Source organism: Pongo abelii, chromosome 19, assembly GCF_028885655.2.
Source record: "Pongo abelii isolate AG06213 chromosome 19, NHGRI_mPonAbe1-v2.0_pri, whole genome shotgun sequence".
Lineage (NCBI taxonomy): Eukaryota > Metazoa > Chordata > Mammalia > Primates > Hominidae > Pongo > Pongo abelii.
Window position 1 is genome coordinate 50,303,958 of NC_072004.2, and position 25,199 is coordinate 50,329,156.

Here is a 25,199-nt window from a genome sequence, read left to right on the forward strand (position 1 = left end):
TGTGGTACCACCAACTTTTAAACACCTCAAATAACTCTCACCTTCATACTTAATTATGCAATGGTACAAGTGTTTTAAACAGAAATGTGTGATGCTTTTTAGTAATGCTTGGAAAAATGCATGAGTCTAATAATGACATTTCCTTTAATTTTTAAATTTTTTTCTTTATTTGCTCTATCAAATATGATGTGCAGGAACTTTTTCTTATTGAACTGCAGAGATAAATTTTTAGAAAACTGTATACCTTAATACTGTTGGTATAAGATTAAAAGTCTTCTTGCTTTTCCTAGTGGCATAAAGTAGCACTTCAAATATTTACCTTTCTATTCTTCAGTGGTGCAATCATGGCTCCCTGCTTCCTGGAACTCATGGGCTCCAGCAGTCCTCCTGCCTCAGCCTCCTGATTAGGTCGGACTAGGCACACGCCACCATGCCTGGCTAATTTCTTTGACTTTTCTCTAGAGACAGGGTCCACCTGTTTCCCAGGCTGGTCTCAGACTTCTAGACTCAAGTGAACCTGAACCTCCCGCCTCAACCTCTCAAATTGCTGGGATTACAGGTATGAGCCACCACACCTGGCCTGAATTTCTTTTGTGCCACGGTACTGCAAAATGTCATTATTAGGGGCAGCTGGATGGAAGGTGTAGGAGGACACTATAGTGCCTTTTCAATATTTCTGTATATCTAAAATCATTTCAACAGGAAACATTTATTTTAAAACATGAAGGGTGATTCTGGTGAGGGCTCAGAAGAGGAGAGCTGGACAGAATGTTGGTAGCATATGGAGTGGGTCAGGCAAGGTGTCTCATGCCTGGAATCTTAGCACTTTGGGAGGCTGAGACGGGAGGATTGCTTGAGGATGAGAGTTCAAGACCAACCTGGCTAATACAGGGAGACCAAGTCTCTTAAAAAAATAAAAATATGGAAGGGAAAAGTCATTCAGATGAAGTCTCAGATGGCAATGAAGAACATGTTATTGGAAACTGGAGGAAAGGTGACGCTTGTAAAGTGACTAAGAACTTGGCTGCATTGTGCTCCTAGTGTTTTCCAGAAGGCAGAACTTGTGAGTGATGAACCTGAAATTTGGCAGAAGAAATATCTAAGCAAAGTATTGAAGGAGCAGCTTCATTCTCTTGAATATTTCTAGGAAAATGAAAGAAAAGAGGAATGGTTTAGAGACAGAACTTATAATCAAAAGGAAAGCAGAACTTAAAAATCTGGGAAATTTTTAGCCTTCTCAGCCTGCCCATATTGAACAGACAAGAAAGTGTGTTTGGGAGAGAACATGAGGGTGTGGGTCAGGAGGCCTGCATGGATCAGGGCTGTGCTCCTCACCAGGACGATGGAAGAACGACCCTGAAGGCATTGTGTAGATCAATCAGGCTGCACTCTCATCACAGGCCCATGGTGCCAGGGCACTGACAGCAGTGCGGTTTCCAAGGAAGGCCCTGGGGCACCCTGAGGACCTTGGGGCTTGCTGCCCAGCACTCCCTGAAGTCACTGGTCCCCACATTCTGGTGTGGCACTGCTTGACTGCACCAAGTGTTGCTTAATGGGCTCCTGTCCAGGGGGGATGTGATGTCACCACCCCAGAGGACACAGGCAGAAAACCCTTTGGCAGCATCCATGTGGTGCTAATTCTGCAGGTGTACAGATTTTGCTTTTCCCTTATAGAAATGGTGGAGCCAATGAAGAAATTAGCAGGGATGGATGTAGAGCTGACAGCTGAAGAAAGAAACTTCCTATCTGTTACATATAAGAATGTGATTGGAGCTACAAGAGCCTCCTGGAGAATAATCAGCAGCCTTGAACAGAAAGAAGGAAACAAGGGAGGAGAAGACAAGCAAAAAATGATTGGGAAATACCAGCAAATGGTGAGACTGTTGTACCACAGTCCCCCCTTATCCACAGTTTGAGTTACCAGTGGTACAGTACAATAAGATATTTGGAGAGAAAAAGAGACTACGTTCATATAACTTCTATTAGAGTATGTTATAATTGTTCTGTTATTAATCTTTTACTGTGCCTAGTTTACAAATTAATCTTTACCATGAATGTGTATGTATAGAACAAAACATAGTATATATAAGGTTTGGCATTATCCATGGTTTCAGTGTATCCACTAGGGAGTCTCAGAATAGATCCCCCTCAGATAAAAGGGAACTACTGTATTTTCAAGAAAAATGATTAGTGTTTTTGGTTAAATTTGTTCCATTCTTCTTTTTATTGAAAGACTCAGGGTTTTCTTTTTTATCCAATGTCATAGTTTTTAATCTTTAGGTTTTATACAACATAAATTGTCAGGGGGAAGGAAGTTGTTGTCACCTGAATATGTCCTAATTTTTGCCTTTTATTTTTATAGTTTTAGAAAATGTCTCTGAAAAGGGAGGCTTGTTTCTTTTGAGTGTCTGGCTTAGTTCTCAGGGTATGTCTGTCAGTAATTTGGCCATAGTCATTGGCATTTGAGGTCACAGCCTAGTGCTCACTTGATGGTATATGAAGTACACATTTTATATCTTGGTAGGTTTTTATCTTTTGCTCTCTTGGATTAGGCTACAGAATATTTCAGGGCAGAGGTGAATAACTTTTTCTCCTGGAAGCTGCAGTAGTGGGCAAAAAAAAGTGAGACCCTGTCCCTAAAAATAAAGTTGTAAGCTGGGGTTGATGTTACCATTAACATGAAATGTGTTGGGTCAAAGAATTTCGATGACCAATAGACAAGTTTTGTGTCCTGGAGGAATGAGGAAGTGAGAAAGTTGAAAGTGCTGAAGAAAGAAGTCCATGAGCTACACTGTGGGACTTGGGCTAGCTAGGAAAGGGAAGCAGGAAACAAAGAGAGCAACTGATACATTGGGAGAAGATGTGAAAAGTTCCAGTCTGGATGTCTTAGATGAAGGGAGGGAAGGAGGGAGGGAGGGAGGGAAGGAGGGAGGGAGGGAGGGAGGGAGGGAGGGAGGGAGGGAGGAGATATCTTGATGAGTCCCTAAGTAGAAACAAGAAGAGAAAAAGAACTAAAAGAGGAAGCCACAGCCAAGAGTGGAGCATTACAGTGTAAGACTTCTAGTATGGAGCAGCACAGTTAGGGGTATGGACATGTGCAAGTCTTGGAGTAGAAAGCAAATAACTCTGTTGAATGGAACGTGGCCACACCATACCTTGGTGTGATCTCAGGTATTGGATAGGTTGGCTGTAGATAGTCATTGAATGTAGGAGAATGGCCCAGAGAGCTATTGATGACAGAAACTGAGAAATGGAATGTAGAATATCGGCTTGTGAGAAGGAAGGATTTGGAGTAAGTAACAGGAGAGCAGTCATTGAGTATGTGAGGAGCTAGGAGAACATGGAAACCTTTCATCTCCTACAGCAGTCTCTATCTGAAAAGTCATCATGGAGATAGTTGATTCAGAAAACACTTTTGCTTAGCTAAGAAAAGAATGCAATTATGGAAGAAAGAGTGGGAGAATGTTTTACAGTGGAAAGGAGGTTCCAGGGGCATGAGAGGAACCTAGAAAGGTTCAATGGTAGTACCATGTGTTCATAGAAAATAGGAAGCAAGCAGCCGGGCACAGTGATTCATGCCTGTAATCCCAGCACTTTGGGAGGCCGAGGTGGGAGGATCACGGGGACAGGAGATCGAGGCCATCTTGGCTAACATGGTGAAACCCTGTCTCTACTAAAAATACAAAAAATACAAAAAATAAAAAAAATTAGCAGGGCATGGTTGTGGCGCCTGTAGTCCCGGCTACTCTGGAGGCTGAGGCAGGAGAATGGTGTGAACCTGGGAGGCAGAGCTTGGAGTAAGCTGAGATGGTGCCATTGCACTCCAGCCTGAGGGACAAAGCAAGACTCCGTCTCAAAAAAAAAAAAAAGGAAGCAAGCTGGGTATGTGCGTTTAGAGGTGCTGTACATTTTCAGCATTATAAATGAATAGAGATGAGTGGCAATAGTTTTTTTGGTCCATAGATTTTTGGTATCTTAACTAGTTTTGGATCTCTTCCCCTAAAGGGATTGCCTGTTCAACGTTGTTAGGAATGTAAGTACTGAAGGCAAACTGCCTGGGTTTGAATTTTGTTCTGCCACTTGCACCCTGCCTGGCTTCAAATCCTAGCTCTGCTTATTAAGTCCTTTTAAGGGGATGATCTTTGAGCAAATGTCTTAGGTTCTGCTTTCCCAAGTAAATGGACACAATAGTTGCTACCTTGTGAAAGATTCATGTAATTGACCAGCGTTTACCAAGTAGCATCAGTGTTCAGTTTCAGTCATTGCTGATTTTGTAGTTGGATTGTGAGGGGGTGTTGGGGTAGGGGGTGGTGTGTGTGTAGCACTTAATTGCGTGCAGAAAGCAAAAGATACTTTTGATAACTGAGAGGCAGCTTTTCTCTGCCTTTGTGTCAAAAGGGAAGAAGGGAGTTTGGAGAGGGATACGAATTCTCTTTAATACTAAGTTCTCTTCCTCAAAACCAGAGGTAGATAGAATGTGTAATAAATTTACAGAATTTCTAGACTGAAACAGTCTGATTTTTTAAAATTTATTTTTATTTTTTCAGGTTGAGACTGAGCTAAAGTTAATCCGTGGCGACGTTCTGGATGCACTGGACAAACACCTCATTCCAGCAGCTACCACTGGCAAGTCCAAGGTTTTCTATTATGAAATGTAGGTTCTATACTAGAAAGGAAAATGTAACATTAAAAGTTGGCCTTTTTAGAATCATGACTTTCTTCTATGTAGGTTTCCAACTTTTATTTACAAATAATTGTTAAATGTTAGAAGGATAGTTGATGTTGGAATAAAAAGATGGTCAGGCTATTATAAAAATGCATTAGCTTTTGCTTTACTTATTTATATTGCTTTGCTTTCATGGGACCTATCTCATTCCCCTCCCCCAAACGGCCACACATTGCACAGTGCTGGCTGAATGTTTCATGTAGAAATTTTATTTTATGATTAATACACTTGTGCCATTTCTTGGAACCACTTGCTTGTTTAATTCCAGTCTATCAAGCGATAGTTTTGTTGATATTTAGAGGTTCCTCAGTTAATTTCTGTGGGATTTTTGATTATATTTAATAAGGAAAATAGTATGAAATGTCTAAGAAAAAAATGAAATGAAGCCAAATATTCTTGAGAGTGTTTAAAATTATTGAAGTACACTTGTTAATTGTTACATATATTTTTGTCACATATTTTATATTATATAGAACAATTTTAGCTATTTTACTTTAAAAGTCATTGTTCCTGGTTTAAATCTAGGAAAGGGGACTACCACAGGTATCTGGCAGAATTTGCCACAGGAAATGACAGGAAGGAGGCAGCAGAGAACAGCCTGGTGGCTTACAAAGCTGCTAGTGATATTGCAGTAAGAGAAATTTCACCAGTGCATCCCATTCACTTATGTCTTGCTCTCCATTTTTCCATATTCTCCTGTGAAATTCTGAATTTCCCTGACCCTGCCTGCAGGTAAGCTGTGGGGAAGAACACAAGCTGTCAGTGTGAAAGTGAAGGATAGCTATTTGAGTGTTCCATCTTGTTTCTTGGGACTGCCTTTGTAGGCTTGGCTGCGTAGTAATTCTTACGGCTCTTAGTTGAAGCTGCTTTGTATTAAAACAGACCTATCTCAACCCAGTAGCACAGCAGTCAGGATAATTCTTTTGATGTGGCATATGGTTGTTGTTAGTAGACTGAAAAGAAATCTAACATGTTAATATAACTAGAGGAAGGAAATGAGAGAAAATTATAATAGAATTATCTTAATTTTTGTATATTAGTGTTCAGTCTTTGTGGGCATGTTTTTAATAGTTATTCTCCTAGCAAACATCATTTTATATTTTCTGTTTTAGCATAAACAAGTTTCATTCTTACTGATATGTGTTAAATTGTTCCCCCTTTTATACTTCAGCTTGTTCCCAGTTTTTGATAATGTAGATACAAATTTAAGGAATATTTATATGTACATAACATTTTACTTTTAAAAAGTTGTGACAAAATATACATACAATTGATCATTATAGCCATTTTGAAATGTGCAGTTCAGTGGCCCCAAGTACATCAACAGTGTTGTGTAATCACCACCACTATGTGAAAACTTTTTCTTCACTCACACAAAACAAACTATAGCCATTAAACAATAACTCTTCATTTCCCCCTCCCCAGCTGCCAGTAACCTCTATTTTACTTTGTCCCTATGAATTGGCCCATTTTAGATACCTCGTAGAAGTGGGATCATATAATATTTGTGCCTTGTAGCTGTCTTTATTTCAGTTAGCATAATGCTTTCAATGTTTCATTAATATTAAGCGTGGATCAGAGCTTCAGTCCTTTTTATGACTGAATAATAATCCATTTTATGTATTTTTCACACATCGTTTAGCCATTGAACTTTTGATGGACAGTGAGTTTCTTTTCACCTTTTCCTATTGTGTGACTAATGCTGCTATGAACATTGGTGCACTATTTGCGTGAGTTCTTGTTTCAATTCCACCTGGGAGTGGAAGTGGAACAGGTAATTACTTTTTTTTAAGACACGGGATCTTATTCTGTCCCTGCAGTGGTGCAATCATGGCTCACTGCAGCCTCAACTTCCTGGACTCAGGTGATTCTCCTGCCTGAGCCTCCCAAGTAGCTGGCACTAGAGGCTTGCGCCACCATGCCTGGCTCATTTTTAAATTTTTTTTGTAGAGGCAGGGTCTCACTATGTTGTCTAGGCTGGTCTTGAACTCCTGGCCCAAAGTGATCCTCCTGCCTCAGCCTCCCAAAATGCTGGGACTACAGGCATGAGCCACTGCACCTGGCCTTTTTGCCCATTTTTGAATTTGTTTTTTAGTTTGAGTGTTTGGAGTTCTTTATCTATTCCAGATAGTAATCTCTTTGTGAGTATTTTCTCCTGTTTGGTAGGCTGTCATTTTGCTTTGTTGATATTGCTTTTTTTTTTCTTTTTGAGATGGAGTCTCACTCTGTCTCCCAGGCTGGAGTGCAGTGGTGCGATCTCAGCTCACTGCAACCTCTGCCTCCTGGGTTCAAGCGATTCTTCTGCCTCAGCCTCCCAAGTAGCTGGTACTACAGGTGCGTGCCACCTCACCTGGCTGATTTTTGTGTGTGTGTGTATTTTTAGTAGATGGGGTTTCACCATGTTGGCCAGGCTGGTCTCGAACTGCTGGACTGAAGCTATCAGCTTGACTTCACCTCCCAAAGTGCTGGGATTATAGGGATGAGCCACTGCACCTGGCCAAGAAGAAAAATTATCTCTGTTTGCCTATTGATTTTCTGTGTAAAGAACCATAAGGATTCTACAAAAAATTGTTAGAGCAAATAAACCAATCCAGCAAAGTTACAAGATTCAAAATCAACACGCAAAAATCAGTTGCATTTATATACAATAGCAATAAACATTCCAGAGAAAAGAATATCATTATAGTAGCATCAAAAAGAATAAGGCACTTTAGAATAAGTTTATCCAAGAAGGTGAAAGACTCATACACTGAAAATGATAAAACCTTGCTGAAAGTAATTAAAGAAGACATAAATAAATGAAAGACATCCTATGTTTATGAAGGAGGACTTAATATTGTTATAATGTCAAGACTATCCAAAGCAATCTACAGATTCGATGTAATCCTTCTGAACATTCCAATGGCATGTCTGTTTTTCTTTCTGAAGTAGAAAACTCGTTCTAAACCTCATAGGGAATTTCAAGTCACCCTCCCTGAATAATCAAAACAATTGTGAAAAAGAAGAAAAGAGTTGGAGAACTTGGCCGGGCATGGTGGCTCATGCCTGTAATCCCAGCACTTTGGGAGGCCAAGGCAGGTGGATCATGAGGTCAGGAGATCGAGACCATCCTGGCTAACACAGTGAAACCCCGTCTCTACTAAAAATACAAAAAAATTAGCCAGGCGTGGTGGCAGGCACCTGTAGTCCCAGCTACTCGGGAGGCTGAGGCAGGAGAATGGCATGAACCCAGGAGGCAGAGCTTGCAGTGAGCTGAGATCATGCCACTGCACCCCAGCCTGGGCAACAGAGTGAGACTGCTGTCTCAAAAAAAAAAAAAAAAAAACAACAGGCCAGGTGCAGTGGCTCACACCTGTAATCCCAGCACTTTGGGTGGCCAAGATGGGTGGATCTCTTGAGGTCAGGAGTTCAAGACCAGCCTGGCCAACATGGTGAAACTCCATCTCTACTACAAATACAAAATAGCTGGGCATGGTGGCATGTACCTGTAATTCCAGCTACTCGGGAGGCTGAGGCAGGAGAGTCACTTGAACCCAGGAGGCAGAGGTTGTAGTGAGCCAAGATCACACCACTGCATTCCAGCCTGGGTGACAGAGTGAGACTCTGTTTCAAAAAAAAAAAAAGGAAAAGAAAAACCGAAAGCTGTGATACTGGCATAAAGACAGACATCGAGATCAATGGGGTGGAATAGAGGGCCCAGAAACAAACCCTCATGTCAGTGGCCAGGTGAGTTTTGAAAAGGGTGCCAAGATGTGCTGGGCACAGTGGCTCACACTAGTAATCCTAATACTTTGGGAGGCTGAGGCAGGAGGATCACTTGTGGTCAGGAGTTTGAGACCAGCCTGGCCAACATGGCAAAACCTTGTCTTTACCAAAAATACAAAAATTAACCAGGCATGGTGGCAGGCACCTGTAATCCCACCTCCTTGAGAGGCTAAGGCAGGAAAGTTGCTTGAACCTCGGAGGCAGAGATTGCAGTGAGCCGAGATCGCACCACTGCACTCCAGCCAGGGACCCAGCGAGACTCTGTCTCAAAAAAAAAAAAAAAGAAAAAGAAAAAGAAAAAAGAAAACTATACATTTTATTACATGTATACATCTGTCTTTCATATACTTGTAACTCAGAAAACCATGCTTTCACAAATATAATAATAGAAATACAATAATATTGGCAATCATAACATTCGTGAAACTGTAAAGAATAAACTGGCCGGATGCTGTCTCTTACACCCTAGAACCCAGGATCTATTCAAAGCTTCTCTTGGTTGTATGAACTCACTTCATGGACCTGTCATAAGGCTCAAAAGAGATACTGTAAACAAAAGCATCTTGTAAACTGCATAAGCCTGTAGATACGCGGTTCATCTAAATCTAGGCACTTTAACGACTGATAGCTGCCCCCCCAGAACCTCCTTTCTCGATTCTTAACATAAACAACTTATATTTCCAAGTCCAGTTCAAAAGTTATATTCTTGGAAGCCACCGCATCCCTCCTGTCCATCCAGGCAGAACTAATCCATCTACACTCTAGTATTATGCTCTCATAACTCTTGGCTCTTCACCAGTTCATTCAAGAGTGTAACGACTAGTTAAAATATGTCAGGCATCATGCTATGCACTGGAGAAAAAATCTTAAATGTGTAAAGCTTACAAAGCTTTTTCACACACATTATCTCATTTCATACTTTAAAAATATCCCATAGGATCATGATTATGTGTTTACAATTTCTCTAACCAGAATAAATTCCCAGGGGGTAGAGACTAAGTGTGATTCATCTTTGATTCCCCAGAGTCTAATGCAGTGTCTGGCACCCAGAAGACACCCAGTAAGCACTTGATAAATGAATGAATAAAGGAGTAACAGGCACTTGTTCGATTACTAAAATATCAATCAGGGTTGACACTGAAATAATCTTTCCACAAAGTTTCCACAGGGGAAAGGGGAAAAATACATTATATTATATACAAACACATCTGGGGAGCGAAAATTCCTCCCTACGGCAGAGCATCTCCAACTCAAGTTTAACTGTTTAACAAAGCCACATAGCAACTGAAGATGGATTTGATTTTACTACTGCACTAACAAGCTCTTAGTGAAGAGCAATGAGTTCTGCATAAAAGCTCCTATGTAGATCCTTGGTAAAACTGGACACTATTACACAAATATTAAAAAATTAAATATTAAAATAAACACTTAAAGAGCTTCTGCACAGCAAAAAAAATATATATATCATCAGAGTGAACAGGCAACCTAGAGAATGGGAGGAAATGTTTGCAATCTATCCATCTGAGAAAGGTCTAATATCCAGGATCTACAAGGAATTTAAACAAATTTATAAGGAAAAAGAACAACCCCATCAAAAAGAGGGTGAAGGGTATGAACAGACACTTCTCAAAAGAAGATACTTATGTGGCCAACAAATATATGAAAAAAAGCTCACCATCACTGCTCATTAGAGACATGCAAATCAAAACCACAATTAGATAACATCTCATGCCAGTTAGAATGGTGATCATTAAAAAGTCAGGAAACAACAGATGCTGGAAAGGATGTGGAGATACAGGCACGCTTTTACACCATTGGTGGGAGTGTAAATTAGTTCTGTCATTATGGAAGACAGTGTGGTGATTCCTCACAGTGACCAATTTAAATTATATTTTACATGTAATAAAACAATTTTCTATGTACAAAAATCAAATAAAGTCTCATAAAGCAAACACGCCTCCATTTATTTCCCACTTTTTGCACAAAATTGGATTTTCACTGTAACTGAGGTGTGCTAAATGCATGGTTAAGCTAGTGTCAGCATCATCTTCCTATAAATTATAGATGCCTTCTGTGAGCAGGTGTCCTGCAGACTCATGTATGTTGTATTTTGAAATCTACTTTAGAGGATATTTTAAGACATTTAGAACCAGAAATACCATTGGACCCAGCAATCCCATTACTGGCTATATACCCAAAGGATCGTAAATCATTCTACTATGAAGACACATGCACACATATGTTTATTGCGGCACTATTTACAATAGCAAAGACTTGGAACCAACCCAAATGCCCATCAAGCATAGACTGCATAAAGAAAATGTGGCACATATACACCATGGAATACTATGGAGCCAGAAAAAAGAATGAGTTCATGTCATTTTCAGGGACATGGATGAAGCTGGAAACCATCATCTCAGCAAACCAACACAGGAACAGAAAACCAAACACCACACGTTCTCACTCATAAGTGGGAGTTGAACAATGAGAACACATGGGCACAGGGAGGGGAACATCACACACCAGGGCCTGTCAGGGGATGGCGGGCAAGGGGAGGGATAGCATTAGGACAAATACTTAATGCATGCGGGGCTTAAAACCTACACGACAGGTCGATAGGTGCAGCGAACCACCACGGCACACGTATATCCATGTAACAAACCTGCACGTTCTGCACATGTATCCCAGAACTTAAAGTATAATTTTAAAAAATTTTCAAAATAAAAAATAAACAAAGTCTTGTTTCAGGGTAATATTAATTTCCGTGCTCCTTTCCTTTCCCCGAGCCTGCCTGATACGCTTTCTGGATCCTGGAGGAAACTGACCCACTATTCTCATACTGGTGCAACATCACCAGTATGAGTACCAGTCTTGGTACAGCTTCCAAGACCTCAAAGCTGTACCATTTGAGCCAGGCTTTTTTCTTGTCTCCACTTGCTAGGGCTGTCGTTGGGACAGTCCTAGAGGGTGGTGCCAATGGATGAATGGATGGATGGACAGTAGTCCACGGATGATGTCCCTGTCTGTCCTGAACTCGGCCCTTCCTCCAATGAGAAGCCTTCCTGAGTGAGTATATACAGTCATCCCTTGGTATCCATGGAGGATTAGTTCTAGGGTCCCCGGGAATGCCAAAATCCATGGATGCTCAAGTCTCTGATATAACATGGCCTAGTATTTACGTATAAGCTATGCACATCCTCCCGTAGACATTAGACCATTACTAGATTATTTATGATATGTAATACAATGCAGATGCTACATGAATGGTCGTGACACTGTATTCTTTAGGGAATGATGACAAGAACAAAGTCTGCACATGTTCCATAGAAACATAACCATCCAATTTATTTTCTGAATATTTTCCATCTGCTGTTGCTGAATCTACAGATGCAGAGCTCCTGGATACGAGAGCCAAGTGTGCTTTGAGAGTAGGGTGGGTGAGGTTGCTAATGAGTACAGGGGAGCAGGTGTTGATCGGGAGGACCCTGCACTGGGGCATCTGGACGTCCTGCCTCAGGACTTGAGACTCCAGTTGGATGGCAAAGGCAGACTCAGCCCAGGTCAAAGCCGTCCCCTTGAAGTTTCATTTTATCCCAAGCTCTTTCTGGACCCTGGAATTTGGCCTCCCCTAGGCCCTGCGTGGAAGGACAGCTGAACCAGGTTTTAGATAACATGTCTAGAAGAGTGAGCCCCTAGTGTGTGCCCGGCACTTTCCCCACAGGATCCTCTAGCTAGAATATCCAAGGGTCATGGAGAGAAATACCCAGTTAAAATATCAGAAATGAAGAAGTGATACCATTAGAGACACTAAAAAGACCAGTAGGTAATAGTATTAGCTTTTGTATTCTGAGATCCAACAGCAGCAGTCACTTCCCTCCACCCCTATGTGTATCCCAGGACCACCCTGGGCAGGGAGGGCTGAAGTTAGGGAGCACCCATGGATGCTCTGATGCTGGCCCTGGGCCTCGGGGGTGACAGTGATGAGGAACTGGGTGCACACATGAGTGGGGCAGCCGGGCCTGGCCAGAGAAGCAACACACACGTGTACAGACGTGTTTACCCACATACACGTGTGCACGCACGTGCACAAACACATCGCAGGCAGGCATGTTGACACCTCAGGCAGCAGAGGACCCTGACTATGGGCCCTGCTGACCCGGGCAAGGCCCCATTGTGATGCGTGCCATGACCTCAGAATGTCACTGGTGCTTAGCACCTATCCGCTCTCTGGCCTGCCTCAGTGTTCCACAGCAGTTACACACAGGCCGTGGTATCTGTGAGCAGCTCTGTGGACTCAAAGGTTTTCTCCCTTGAGAGGCATAACCCAGGCCAGCTGATTCATCAGAATCAGGTGAGTGTGACCTGCTCTCTTCCCTCCAGGATGACTTGGGGACAGTGGCTACGGTGTGGGCGGTGTTGGCATCTGTGGGGCAGTGACCTAGGAGGGTCATCCCTGAGCACTCACCAGGCGCCCGTTCTACACTGCCCGTGTAGACGATTGGCTCTTTCGTCCTCATGGTGGCTTCGTAGAGTGGGTGCTGTTCCCAAATGTACCCATTCGACAGATGAGACGTCTGGGGTCAGAGAGGCAGGAACCGGCCTGGGAATCCAGACGTGACCCTGAGTTTTGCTCTCAACCCTGACATGTGCTGTGCTGGAATTCAGGCCTGAACCCTGTGACCTCCCTGCCCTAGATCCCAAATCTGCCCAGGTTTCTGATCCCGATGGGGCAGAGCCTGGCCCTGGCAGAGCCACTGGTGTAGATCCACTGTGGGTGGGGTGAATAGGACGGTCCTCAGAACACCTCTGTGCCCTAAGCTGGGTCCTGATGGTCGCTGTGGGCCCCACTGAACACACATGGTCCCTTGTCTGGGGGAGCCTGCTGCCCTTGGGCAGCCGTGGAAAATGAAGGAGCCCTGGAGGGCTGGCTGAGTGGAGACTATCTTCCCTTCTGTTCAAAGGAGTCCAGGCACTAGGGTTCTCCCCAGGTATTTCTTGCTCTGTGTGGTCCTCTCGAAGCCTCGCCCTCCTTTTGCCCCAAGTATTCCTAGGAGGGATGGTCAATCCAGGTGTTCTCCAGGACCAAGGACCCACTGTTCTTCCTCAGTGACCCAGGAAAATGAAGCCTTCTCCTCTAGGGACAGCTCAGAATGGTGGACTCCACAGTCTCTCTGCGAGAGACGTGGTTTCCATGAGTACAATAGATCTTTTTCATCCCCAAACCAAACACCCTCCTGCTCAACAGGCATTATTCCTAAAGTGGATTCACTGTTCTGACTGAAGGGCCACGGTAGCCAAAGTGATGAGCGGAGTAGAACCAAGCAGTCAGGAGAGATCTTGTTCACTGTAGGAAACGGGGCATCTCTGTGGCCCTGAGCATCCCAGTGGCCACTGGGTCTGGCCCCATTTTACCTGGGGGCAGCGGTGGAATGGGGTTTACAGAGCCAGCCAGCATCTAGGAGCCTGGCGGGAGCGGTTCATGTGTTCTCCAAAGCTGTCAGGTACAGTGTAACCTTTAGACAATTTTGTCTCACAGGATGGACATGGTAGAGGACGCGGACAGTTGGTGGGCACAAGAGCGAGAGGACATCATTATGAAATATGAAAAGGTACAAGTCAGTCTGCTTCTTGGAGGGAGGCCTCTTCCAGTGCGCCCTGGTCAAAGGGTCCTGGGCTCCCTAGGAGCACAGGGCAGGGACGGGTGGCCAATGCCCCCAGGCCCTTGCACCCTACCTTGGACCCCTCAGCAAGGCTCCCTCTGGGCTACAGGGACACCGAGCTCAGCTGCCAGAGGAGAAGGGGCCTGTGCCTGTTGGAATCTACGGCAACATTGATCACTTTGGAATTCTGCAGTGAGTCCTCTGCACTCCCCTCACCCCTAAAGCACCTGTCTCAGCTTAGGGATGGGTTTGCTTTTAGAAAGGCCTTTCTGACACAGGACATGTCTCACCAGGTCAGGTCAACCTCCTTTCCAGGGACAGAACTCCTCCCTGGCTCCCCTGCAGGTCCAGCCCGAGGTTGTTGTTAGGCCAGAGGTGTGGGGCCCATCTAGGGAGCCGGTGGGAATGGAGACTGGGCTAGGTCAGGCACCTGGGCTCTCAGCAGTTCTGTCGGCAAGTGAGCACAAGAGGAGCAGGGCAGCCTGAGGGTCTGCAATGTCTACTTGGACACAACCCCAGTGAGATCCAAGCGTTGTGGCCACAGGGTGAGGGGACGCCTGGCCCAGCCACCGGGCTGTTGTCCAGCAGGTCTCTGAGGGCCCACCTGCCCCTATTCTCCCCCATTCCCCTAGAGCTACAGCCCTCACTGTCCCATGAGGGGAAAAGACATGGTGACAATGGAGGCTGCAGCCCTAGGAGAATGGGGGAGAAGATGGGCAGGGCCCCATTCTGGGTATCTCACGGTGAGGCCAGGAGGCAGCAGGGCTTGTGGCTAAAGACCCTGGGTCTGGTGCTGGGAAGGGATCTGGGGCCAGGTAAGAGGAGCCCAGCCAGGAGCCCATCCCTCCGGGATCATAAAATGGAGAGACAGAGGATCCCTGGGGAGGTAGGGTGGGAGGGAGCTGATGAGCCGTGCCACTTCTGAAATGCAGGTGTGTGGATCGGGTGCAGGGAGAGGCAGGTGGATGCTGGGAGGTCAGAACCTGCAAGGGCCTTGGGGCTGTCAAGTGGGATGGGCCCCTGGTACACCCAGAGTACACCAGGCAGGTCTCAGGGCAGGCTCCCTTGACCCTGGTGGGGTGATGTGGTCACTCCCTGAGGGACTCCTGTCAGGGCCCAGTTGCCCACCGTGGGCGACCCCCATCCCATCTCAGTGCTAACCTTTCTCAGCTCCAGCAGAAAGCACCACCTGGAGTCCAGGGCGGGCAGCCCCACTGGGCAGCCTGACCGCCTCCCACACCAGGGGCCCCAGTAACCCCAGCCAGGCTGTCCCTGCACTCCTTCTTCTCCCAGGTCCTGCCCCTCCTGGGAGTCAGACCCACAGGAAGGCCCTTGTCCTCCCTTCCCTGTGCCTTCTCCTGGGCTGAGCCCTGAGCTGGATAGGGACAGAGCCAGTGCTTTCTAGGGGTCTGCTCCCGGGCTGGGGCGGCTCCAGGCCCCGTGCAGGTCCTCAGCTCTGCCTGGGTTGCCTTACAGTGAGACGGAGCTGCCTCCTCTGGCTGCACAGGAGGTGAAGGTAAGAGCCTGATGCATGGAGGGGCTGGTCCAGGGATGTAGGGACTGGGCGTGTGGTCGGTGAGGCAGAGGAAGCAGCCAGCCTGGGTGGTGGTGGGTGAGGGCAACACGCTGTCACTGGGAGGGGCAGCAGTCCCTGCTGGACCTGACTCCAGGTTGCTGTTAACTTTGGCAGTTTGATAAAATTTTCAAAAGGAGAACCACAGTCCTGGCTTGCGGGTGGCTGCGTGCTTGTGTCACGACCCCACCTAGAGGCTGGGACCTAAGACTGGTGTGTCTGTGGCCTGAGGATGGTACATCCCGGGGTCCCAAAGTCAGCCCACTGGTGCTCATTTGCTCAAAGGCTCTCAGCCCTTGAGGTCTGCCCTTCCCTGGCTCCTTCCAGCTGGGTCCCACCAGGGCTCCAGAGCCCAAGACCCAGCATCCGCGGACGGCTCTGGGAAGCCTGGCAGCTCCGCTAACTCCAAAATGCCTCATTTGACAGAATCGGCGGGAGATGAGACGGACGAGCAAGTGGAGGAAAATGCTGGGAGAATGGGAGACGTATAAGCACAGTACAAAAGTAATGTGTGGGGGGAGAGGCCTCTGGAAGCACTCTCTGCAGAGACAGGGGACAGGCACCCATGGCTGTGGCCTGGCCCCATCAGCCTCTCAGAGGGCAGGTGGCACACTGTCCTCGCCTGGAGGACTGCAGGCCTGGTCGCCAGATTTCCTGCCTGTTCGTGCAAGCGTCACCTTGCTGGGAGGGAATCTGAATCTAGGGCTGGGACAACCCAGAGCTCAAGGCTAGGGATGCCCTGGTGACCCAAAGGAAGGAAAAGGTTCAGATCAGAGTTTCGACTCTGAGTGTCCATCCACTCTTTCAGTCCTGGGAAGGGAGACCCTGTCCCAACTTGATTTCACCTCTACTGAGGAATCATGGGGCCAAAACCGACAATTTCCAGAATCCCCGGGCTCTGGTCCTCACTGGGGTCACCCTGTGGCCTGGGACACCACATTGTTTTCTGCCCACAGCTCATAGATCGAGTGTACAAGGGAATTCCCATGAACATCCGGGGCCCAGTGTGGTCAGTCCTCCTGAACATTCAGGAAATCAAGTTGAAAAACCCCAGAAAATACAAGGTACGCTCAGCCAGAGCACAACAAACATGACAGGCCATGTCAGGGGCCCAGGTCTCCAGCTGGAGGGAACGTCAAGACCACCCTGGGGGGCTGGGGGCAAAGGTCAGATGAACACCCTGGGCACACATGGTTACACAGTCACCACAGACAAACTCAGCTGTGGTGACCCTCCCTGGCTTCAGTAAGAAGCCAAAATGCAGCTTTCTGCAGAAGGAAACCTTCCTTCTGTCCTTTCTTCCCGAAGTGCTGACTGTGGGCTGACTGCCACTGGGGGCAGGGAGTCTTTCATCTGTTCTGAGTCTGCTTCCTCCTCTTGGCCCTGCCCTGCAGATCATGAAAGAGAAGGGCAAGAGGTCATCTGAACACATCCACCAGATTGACCTGGACTTAAGCGGGACCTTAAGGAAGCATATCTTCTTCAGGGATCGATATGGAGCCAAGTAAGCCTACGGGAGCCACAGGGCCCCAGGGGAGATGGAGTGAACTAGGGGGATGGGGGCTTCCCTGGAGCAGAAGCCAGGGTCACCCAGGAGGGATGACAGAGCTGCCAAGAGCTCTCCTGGCCCAGGGAGCAGCCGGCACCATGAACCGAGCACCTCCCTGGTTCCAAGCCCTGGGTCAGACTGGAACATGTGGGGCCAGAACCCAGGAGGATCCTGAGGAGACAGAAGACAGCAAAGAAAATCATGCACAATGGTGAAAGGTGCTCTCCCTGACCCATGCGGACCCATGGTAGGACCCATGGGAGGGTGGCAGGATAGAGGGCCCCTGAGCCCCCCCAGGCAACAATGACAGCACCAAATGCTAGGAGAATTAGGGGTCCTGGAAACTCTCATCCAGGTCTGCTGGGAACATGACATGGCACAGCCACGTTGGCAGCCAGTTGGGCATTGGCTCACAAAGCTCAGTGGACTTGAACCACGCGTCCCCAAAGTGTCACAGATATTGAACCCACCGATTTGAAAACTGACATCCACATGAAACCTGCATGCCAGGTTCACTGCTTGATTGCTCGTCACTCACACAGGGAGCCTTCGGGGACGGCCTTGAACACGGGAATGGGGAGAGTAAGGCTGGTCCTCCCTTCAAACGGAAGACCCAGTGAGAAAAGGGAAGGAGCCAGTGATGCCCGCACGAACGTGGGTGGATCCTAGATGCATTTTGCTAAGGGAAAGAAGGCAGATCCAATAAGCTACCATAGTAGGATTCCCATTCCTAGGTCATTCTGGAAAAGGCCAAACCATACGGACTGAGAAGCAGTCTGGGTGGCCAGGGGCTGACGGATTGGGGAGAGGCTGGGTGCATAGGGGCCACCCTGGAGACTTGGAGGATGGAGTCGCTCCAGGAGGGGCTGCGGCGGTGGCCAGGAGATGCTGCACATTGGTTTAGGACTGTGGAGGAACTGTACACCCACAGACTGAACAGGCATGTGTGCAAACTGAAAAAAAAAAATCATTCAGAGTGAAAAGGATCAGGCAAGTCACTGTACAACTGGGTATTTGCATGTCACAGATGTGGATTTTACTGAAACATTTCTTCAACAGTCTCAGGCCCTGAAGAGCTCACTGCTTATCTGGTGAATCATCTGAACCTGAAATAGGATTTGCTGTTAGGCTGTGTAGACAAAGTAAAACTAACAGCATCTGCACAAACCAAACCTTAGCCCCCTTTCTCTGTTGCCTAGGCAGCGGGAACTATTCTACATCCTCCTGGCATATTCGCAGTATAACCCGGTGAGTATTCCCGGCAGTGAGGTTCCTGGGCCGTATTTCCATATTCACAGGAGTGGGTGTCTGGTGGGGGTGTCGTTGCTTCTTTTAAAGTTAGTATTTGTGACCCACCAGGATATAGGAGGTAGGACTCCAGCTCACCACTACCATAAACCTCCAAGCAAGGGAGTGGTCTCAAGGGGTCAAGCTGAGACACAAAGGAGTCAGGGCCTGGACTCCTGCTGTCACATGGGCCTGACCACCACTTCTCAGAACAAGAAATGACGCCCTCCTCCTGGGGCTGCCCCAAAGCCCAGGAGCTTGGCAGCATCCCACACAGGATGGTGCTATCGGCAGACATTTTGGACAAGGTGCTGAAGTGCCTGATGGACTTGGCTCTTGTCGTGAAATGAATTTGCATCCTGAGGAAGCCTCTTCTTCAGAGGAAGCCTCTCCAGTCACCTCTGCCCTCTCCAATGACATGAGTCCTCCCAGGTGACCTCAGCCCTCCCAGGTGATGTCCATCTATGGTAACTCTGACTCTTGCAGGAGGTGGGCTACTGCAGGGACCTCAGCAACATCGCTGCCTTGTTCCTCCTTTACCTGCCTGAGGAGGATGCATTCTGGGCACTGGTGCAGCTGCTGGCCAGTGAGAGGCACTCTCTGCAGGGTAAGTGAACAGCTGCCCCGGGGACCTCCTGCAGCCAGACCCGGGGATGGCCACCCTGGCCAGGTGATCACAGCTTTCAGCCAAGGCACCCTCCTTGTGTCGCCAGCTTGTTGAGAGACTTTAGGATGTCTCTGCTGAGGGTCCCACAGGAGTCCACGGCTGACCCCCAAAGCCCAAATCAGACGCCTTTCATCCCCATCAGCAGAGGGCATCTCATCCTCCCCGTGGCCACCCTCTGTGTCCTGGAGCCACACCCTCCGGCTCTGATTCGGTGCAGCTGACTCTCCCCTCCCTGAGAGTCCTCCTGCCCTCCAGCTGCCCAGGCTCCTGCTGCCATTGGTGCCCACGAATGGGCCGACCAAGCCCAGGTGGCAGCATCTCCCCAATCCCGTTCACTGGCCCGACCCCACTTCCAGGAGACGACCAGGAAGCCCAGCACCCACCGAGTTCTGGCCACCCTGTCGTGGCCTCAAAGTCAGGCTTGCCCTTTTTGCACCCTGGCCCAGGAGGCCTCCAGGAGAACCTCCAGCCAGGCTCCAGGGAATGTTCCCGCCCCACCTCCCCAGGGTAAAGGCCGCATGGTGGGGTCACCAGATGGGAGGGTGGGAGGCCTTGGGGTTTGGGGGCCTCTCCAGCTGCCCAGCTCTTGCAGCTGATGGCTCCACATCTTGGGGGAAGGCTCTGATTTCATGATGGGCTGGGGGATTCTCAGGATTTCACAGCCCAAATGGCGGGAGAGTCCAGGGGCTCCAAGACCAACAGGAGCATGTGGTACCCACGTCACAACCCAAGACCATGTGGCATCAGGTGAGTTTGTGGTCCCCTCAGCTCTTCCCAGAGGCCCTGCCTCCCGTGGGGCTGTAGGAGCAGGGGAGCTGGAGCCCCTCATGGGGCTGGTGACTGGTTGAATCCCAGCCAGGGCCTGACCTGGGACGTCGGGTTCTCCGTGGGCTGGGAGTTGGTTTCCTTTCCTCCTGGAGGAGACAGAGGCACAGGGATGGGGGCCCAGCTCCTGCAGAGCAGGGCAAAGGGCAGTGTGTCCACCGGGAGTGTGGGAAGGTGACAGTGTTGTGGGGAGCTCTGGACACCGCCCAGTGTTCTCCACTAGGGGAAGGGTCTTCAGAGGTCCAGGAAGAGGGAGGTTTTTAGGGCAGCCCAGTGGCCTGAGCACCTCTGTTGCTTCCATCAGGACAAGGAAGGTCTATGTGGGCAGTGTTCCTCGTTAGGCAGCCTTATCTGGACACTGATTGATGGGGTAAGGAGGCATAGGGAGACCCTGGCTCAGGAACCCTCCATGCCCTGCAGTGCCCTGCTTCCCCAGCCCAGGGGTCTGGCTCACTCCCAGCCCACAGGAGGCTCAGGCGGGTCCCCAAAGGACACACAAGCAAAACCCTCTGCCCAAGAGGGGTCATCCCAGGGCAGTGGCTGGGGCTCAGGCCCAGCCTCATGGGCAGACTGGGCCAGGACCCGACTTGAGAGGGCTCAGGGAAGCCTCAAGCCCTGGGCAAGCCCCTCTCTCCAGGAGCCACATCCCCACTCAAATGAGTGCCCCCCATGAGGAGCTGCAAGACCTTGTCTGACCCAGCATCCTGGAGGGCTCAGGCGACCCTCATAGGGAAGGTCACTGACTCTGGAGACTGAAGCCCCATTGTGCGCAGCTCGAGCCACCAGCCCCAGCTTGCAAGGACCAGGTTCTTTCACACTTGCTGTCCCCACAGATCTCTCTCAGGCTCACCCTGCGCCTGTGGGACGTCTATTTGCTGGAAGGAGAACAGGTGTTGATGCCGATGACAAGCATTGCCTTTAAGGTTCAGCAGAGTAAGACTACGTCCACCCAGTGGGGCCTGGGGAGCCCTGGGGTCAGACCCCGACTGGCCAGAGGGCAGCTTCCTCACCCTGTCCTCATGATCCTCAGTTCTGGCCCAGAGGGAGGTCTGGCCATGGGGGCTGGGCAGGACACTGTGACACCAAGTCCATCCCCCACATGACCCAGATGAAAGTCCAGAGTGTGGTGCGCACTTCCCTGCCCAGGTCGCCCCCAGCCACAGTCTCCTGTGTATATCTGGATGCCTGGGGTGGCCACAAAAGGATCCAGCACTGCCCAGTGGGAGACTGAAGTGGCCACGGGGTATGAGCTGTGACCATTCCCAGGTAACTCTCCTGGCCTGATATCCACCCTGTCCCTAGAGCGCCTCATGAAGACGTCCAGGTGTGGCCTGTGGGCACGTTTTCGGAACCAGTTCGTTTACACCTGGGCCAGTGATGATGACGCTGTGCTCAAGCATCTTAGGGTCTCTATGAAGAAACTAACAAGAAAGCAGGAGGACCTGCTACCCCCAGGTGGGCTCCAGTGCCATGTCCCCTCCCATGTCACCCTCTGGGGTAGTCAATAGTAGGGGAGTGCCCGGGACCCACAACCCTACTACCTGGGCATTCCTCTTCACCTTTTCTTCCTCCTCTTCCTCCTGCACTCTAAGAAAGTACAGGAGGCCCACCGGTCCTCAGGGCAGGCGCTCAGTGCCTGTATACTGGACGTGCTGTGCACGCAGGAGGGGGATGTGGGCAAGACCCTCCAACAAGCCCCCTCCCACTTTCCACGGTGTCTCGCTCTCCCCCTCACAGGGCCCTCAAAGTAACTAGACGAGCCCAGACCCATTTGTGGGAGACCCCGCCCCTCCCTGCAAGCACCCACAGCCTCAGAGAGCAGCAGAGGCCCCTCACTCGTGCACGCTCCTCCAAGGTTGCCAGGACAACAAGCCTTGAGCCAGGGAGACAAGGGAATCGGTGTCCCTGACCCCCACAGCATTCAGGGAGAGGGCACAGGCGGGACCCCGGGCCCAGAGCCAGAGCCAAGAGTTCAGCCAGACGTGGGAATGGTCAGTCCTGGCATGGTCTGGGCAGCCCAGGAGGGCAGAGGGTGTCCCACGTCCGGGCCCAAAAACCCACTGCAGAGACGGGTCCCCATGTGAGGTGGCAAGGGGCTGGGTGACATCCAAGGCCCCTCCCACCTGAGTTCTGACTGGGGGCCGTATCCCAGGCCCAACAGCCCTGGGACGAAGGTGTGTGGCAGGAAGCCCCCAGCCAGTCTGAATCCTGGGGGCAGTCCCAGGAGCCGCCCGCCATGCCACGACAGCTTCCCCACGCCAGGCAGCACACACCCCTCCCTCTGAGATCAGCAGACTACAGGCGTGTCCTCAGTGTCAGGCCACGGGGGCCACATAGAGACCCCGAGGACTACAGAGATGCAGGCAGGTGGGGCCCAGCCCGGAAAGGCCTGCATGGGCTCACTGGAGACGCTGACCGTGTCTGTTTTCCTTTCAGCGAAAACCGAGCAAGGGTCCTCAGCATCCAGGCCTGTGCCGGCTTCACGTGGCGGGAAGACCCTCTGCAAGGGGGACAGGCAGGCCCCTCCAGGCCCACCAGCCTGGTTCCAGCGGCCCATTTGGTCAGCTTCCCCGCCATGGGCACCTCGTTCTTCCACACCCTGTCCTGCTGGGGCTGTCTGCGAAGACACCTACCCTGTGGGCACTCGGGGTGTACCCAGCCCGGCCCTGGCTCAGGGAGGACCTCAGGGTTCCTGGAGATTCCTGCAGTGGAACTCCATGCCCCGCCTCCCAACGGACCTGGATGTAGGGGGCCCTTGGTTCCCCCATTATGATTTCGAACAGAGCTGCTGGGTCCGTGCCATATCCCAGGAGGACCAGCTGGCCACCTGCTGGCAGGCTGAACACCCTGCGAAGGGGGTGAGATTGGCTTTCACTGCACTGAGCCACAACGTGGGCATGGACTTCCCGGCCCTGCAGTGCACCCAGCACTGAATCCAACCAGGGCACCCCCTTCAGAGCTAGGGATGAGCAGCAGTGTGCTCCCACCTCAGGGCCTTGCCTCTGCTGCCTCCACTTGGAAAGTTCTCAGTTCCCTCCAGGTTTCTAGAAGCATCTGGGCCAGGGCTCATGGCTGGATAATTTCCCAAGGCTTAACAACCCAAGCAAGCTTCCCATCCTCGTTTTATTTTTTGTTAAACTTATGAAAATTTATTAAGAAAGTGTACAGCTCGAGAGACATTCAGAGATGGAACACACCAGCCCCCAGATCACAAAGCCAACCATGCCCAGCCCCTCCCAGCACCCCCAGCCCCACGACCAGTGTTCTGAATTCTTATGACACCGCGAGCCTGCCTTTGTACTTTAAACTCATGGAAGGATAACCACCTTCACGTTTTAAAATAAATGTTTCCTGTTGAATGATTTTAGATTTTAGACAGAAATATTCAAAAGGCACTACAGTGTCCTCTTACACCTTCCATCCGGCTGCCCCTAATAATGACGTTTTGTAGTCCCATGGCACATAAGAAATTTAGGCCGTGTGTGGTGGCTCACACCTGTAATCCCGGCAATTTGAGAGGTCGAGGTGGGAGGTTCAGGTTCACTTGAGTCTAGAAGTCTGAGACCAGCCTGGGAAGCATAGGCGGACCCTGTCTCTAGAGAAAAGTCAAAGAAATTAGCCAGGCATGGTGGTGTGTGCCTATAGTCCCACCTAGTCAGGAGGCTGAGGCAGGAGGATTGCTGGAGCCCGTGAGTTCCAGGAAGCAGTGAGCCATGATTGCACCACTGCACTCCAGCCTGGGTGACAGAGTGAGACTTTAGCTCTTAAAAAAAATTGAGAAATGTAACGTGAGTACAATCCTATTAACTAAATAATAATGTGAACTATTATCTAAGGTTATTAAGGCTAGAATTATCCCATTTTTGCCTAACTTCTTGTACCTGTCCGAAGATCCCACCTTGGACTCACCCTCTGCCTTCAGCTCATGTCTCTTCAGCTTCCTCCAGATGGTCCAGCAAACACACACCTGGGCTGAATGGTAGAGCTGATTGCTCATACACAAGGGTAGACCGGTGGGCAGGGATTTTCAAACTTTTGCAGTAAATGAGTTTTCCATGGTGTTCTGGAGAGCACCGTTTGAGAAACACTTTGATAGTGAATCTAGGCCTCAATATCCATCAGCTGCTCTAGCTTGAATTTTGTTCAAGCTCAGTGAAAACCTGCTCTGCATGTGCATGTGAAACAGGCAAGGATGAGTAAGCTGCAGATAAAGAAGACAGGACACAGGGGGTCTGTCTAAGCTCTATCTCCTGCCTGCAGCACTGACGGATCACATCCAATGCTTAGGGAATAGTGACCACGTGCTGGGCCAGCCCCGGGCTCTGAGGATCTGACAGTGAGTGACGCTGAGCCAGGCCTTGCCCTTGGGGAGCTCTCCAGCATACACCTCCCTCTCCCCTCCCAGCGCCCTGCAAAGCAGGCATCAACGCCATCGTTAATGCACAGAGGAGGAACCTGACTGTTAGACCTGGGTTTTCCAGGGTTGCACGGCTTCTGGGAGACAGATGTGACCCTGAGGGCAGGGCACAGGCCAGTGTAATGCCAGGATGGAATGAGCTGTGATCTGTGCCATGTAGAGGCGTGGGCCAAGGTGGGACTGACTGATGACCAGGTCAGCCAGGTTGCTGAAAATACTCTTGGGTCCTCACCTGCCAGCTCCCAGGAGTCCGGAACTTCCAGGAGAGTTGTGGCAGGTCCCCTATCCTCAGCTGGGTGGGCCTGGATAGAACAGCAAGGCGAGGGCACATTTCCCCAGCCATTCCCTCCAGGCACAGCTGTGACCTGCTCATTCCAATTTTTTGGAAATATTTCCACACACACACAGAACTGCAAATAGCAGTGGATATGGTGAGAGGTGTTTGGACGTAGGATACACAGTATTTTGGGGGCAGAGCCAGGACTTGCCGATGGGTTAGCTGCAGGGCTTGAGCAGGGAAGGAGAGTCGAGGATGATGTGTTCAAATCGGTTCACTCACTTTCTGTGTGCCGCGCCTGTGCTGGGCACTGGGTGAGACAGATGAGCACAGGAGCCCCAGGCTGGGGGAGATGTCGGGGGAAGCCCAGAATGTCTGTGCAGGGTAGGAAGCCCAGAGTGTCTACTGGGAGCTGAAGGCTTATGTCCACCTGGGTGCCGTCCAGGCTCTCTG

At 49.4% G+C, this 25,199-nt stretch overlaps 2 protein-coding genes across 3 annotated transcripts; both read left to right on the plus strand.

The window, feature by feature from the left end:
- Positions 1 to 265: 265 nt before the first annotated feature.
- Positions 266 to 6,646, plus strand: LOC134760554 (14-3-3 protein epsilon-like). Its single transcript, XM_063718602.1, has 4 exons — positions 266 to 559; positions 1,675 to 1,874; positions 4,548 to 4,654; positions 5,252 to 6,646. The coding sequence occupies exons 2-4, from the start codon at positions 1,677 to 1,679 to the stop codon at positions 5,460 to 5,462; spliced, it is 516 nt and encodes a 171-aa protein (XP_063574672.1). The 5' UTR covers positions 266 to 559; positions 1,675 to 1,676; the 3' UTR covers positions 5,463 to 6,646.
- Positions 6,647 to 11,261: 4,615 nt separating this feature from the next.
- On the plus strand, positions 11,262 to 23,411 carry LOC129047376 (TBC1 domain family member 3G-like). Of its 2 annotated transcripts, XM_054536717.2 has the most exons (15): positions 11,262 to 12,842; positions 14,028 to 14,100; positions 14,261 to 14,343; positions 15,628 to 15,667; positions 16,151 to 16,228; positions 16,681 to 16,788; positions 17,119 to 17,228; positions 18,473 to 18,521; positions 19,047 to 19,167; positions 19,880 to 19,974; positions 20,357 to 20,422; positions 20,886 to 20,985; positions 21,355 to 21,507; positions 22,489 to 22,924; positions 22,968 to 23,411. In XM_054536717.2, the coding sequence occupies exons 2-15, from the start codon at positions 14,029 to 14,031 to the stop codon at positions 23,098 to 23,100; spliced, it is 1,644 nt and encodes a 547-aa protein (XP_054392692.2). In that variant the 5' UTR covers positions 11,262 to 12,842; position 14,028; the 3' UTR covers positions 23,101 to 23,411. The 2 variants fall into 2 exon arrangements, with proteins under 2 accessions (XP_054392692.2, XP_054392690.2); XM_054536715.2 differs by having other exon boundaries at positions 22,489 to 23,411.
- Positions 23,412 to 25,199: the final 1,788 nt, after the last annotated feature.

What these genes read in the sequence shown, in the direction of transcription:
- LOC129047376 (XM_054536717.2), top strand. Translation starts at nt 14,029, where the DNA reads ATGGACATGGTAGAGGACGCGGACAGTTGGTGGGCACAAGAGCGAGAG. An exon ending in TGAGAGGCACTCTCTGCAGG is followed by an intron (nt 19,168 to 19,879) that starts GTAAGTGAACAG and finishes GGGGATTCTCAG; the next exon opens with GATTTCACAGCCCAAATGGC. An exon ending in AAGGGGGTGAGATTGGCTTT is followed by an intron (nt 22,925 to 22,967) that starts CACTGCACTGAG and finishes TTCCCGGCCCTG; the next exon opens with CAGTGCACCCAGCACTGAAT.
- LOC134760554 (XM_063718602.1), top strand. Translation starts at nt 1,677, where the DNA reads ATGGTGGAGCCAATGAAGAAATTAGCAGGGATGGATGTAGAGCTGACA. An exon ending in TTGGGAAATACCAGCAAATG is followed by an intron (nt 1,875 to 4,547) that starts GTGAGACTGTTG and finishes TTATTTTTTCAG; the next exon opens with GTTGAGACTGAGCTAAAGTT. An exon ending in AAGGTTTTCTATTATGAAAT is followed by an intron (nt 4,655 to 5,251) that starts GTAGGTTCTATA and finishes GTTTAAATCTAG; the next exon opens with GAAAGGGGACTACCACAGGT.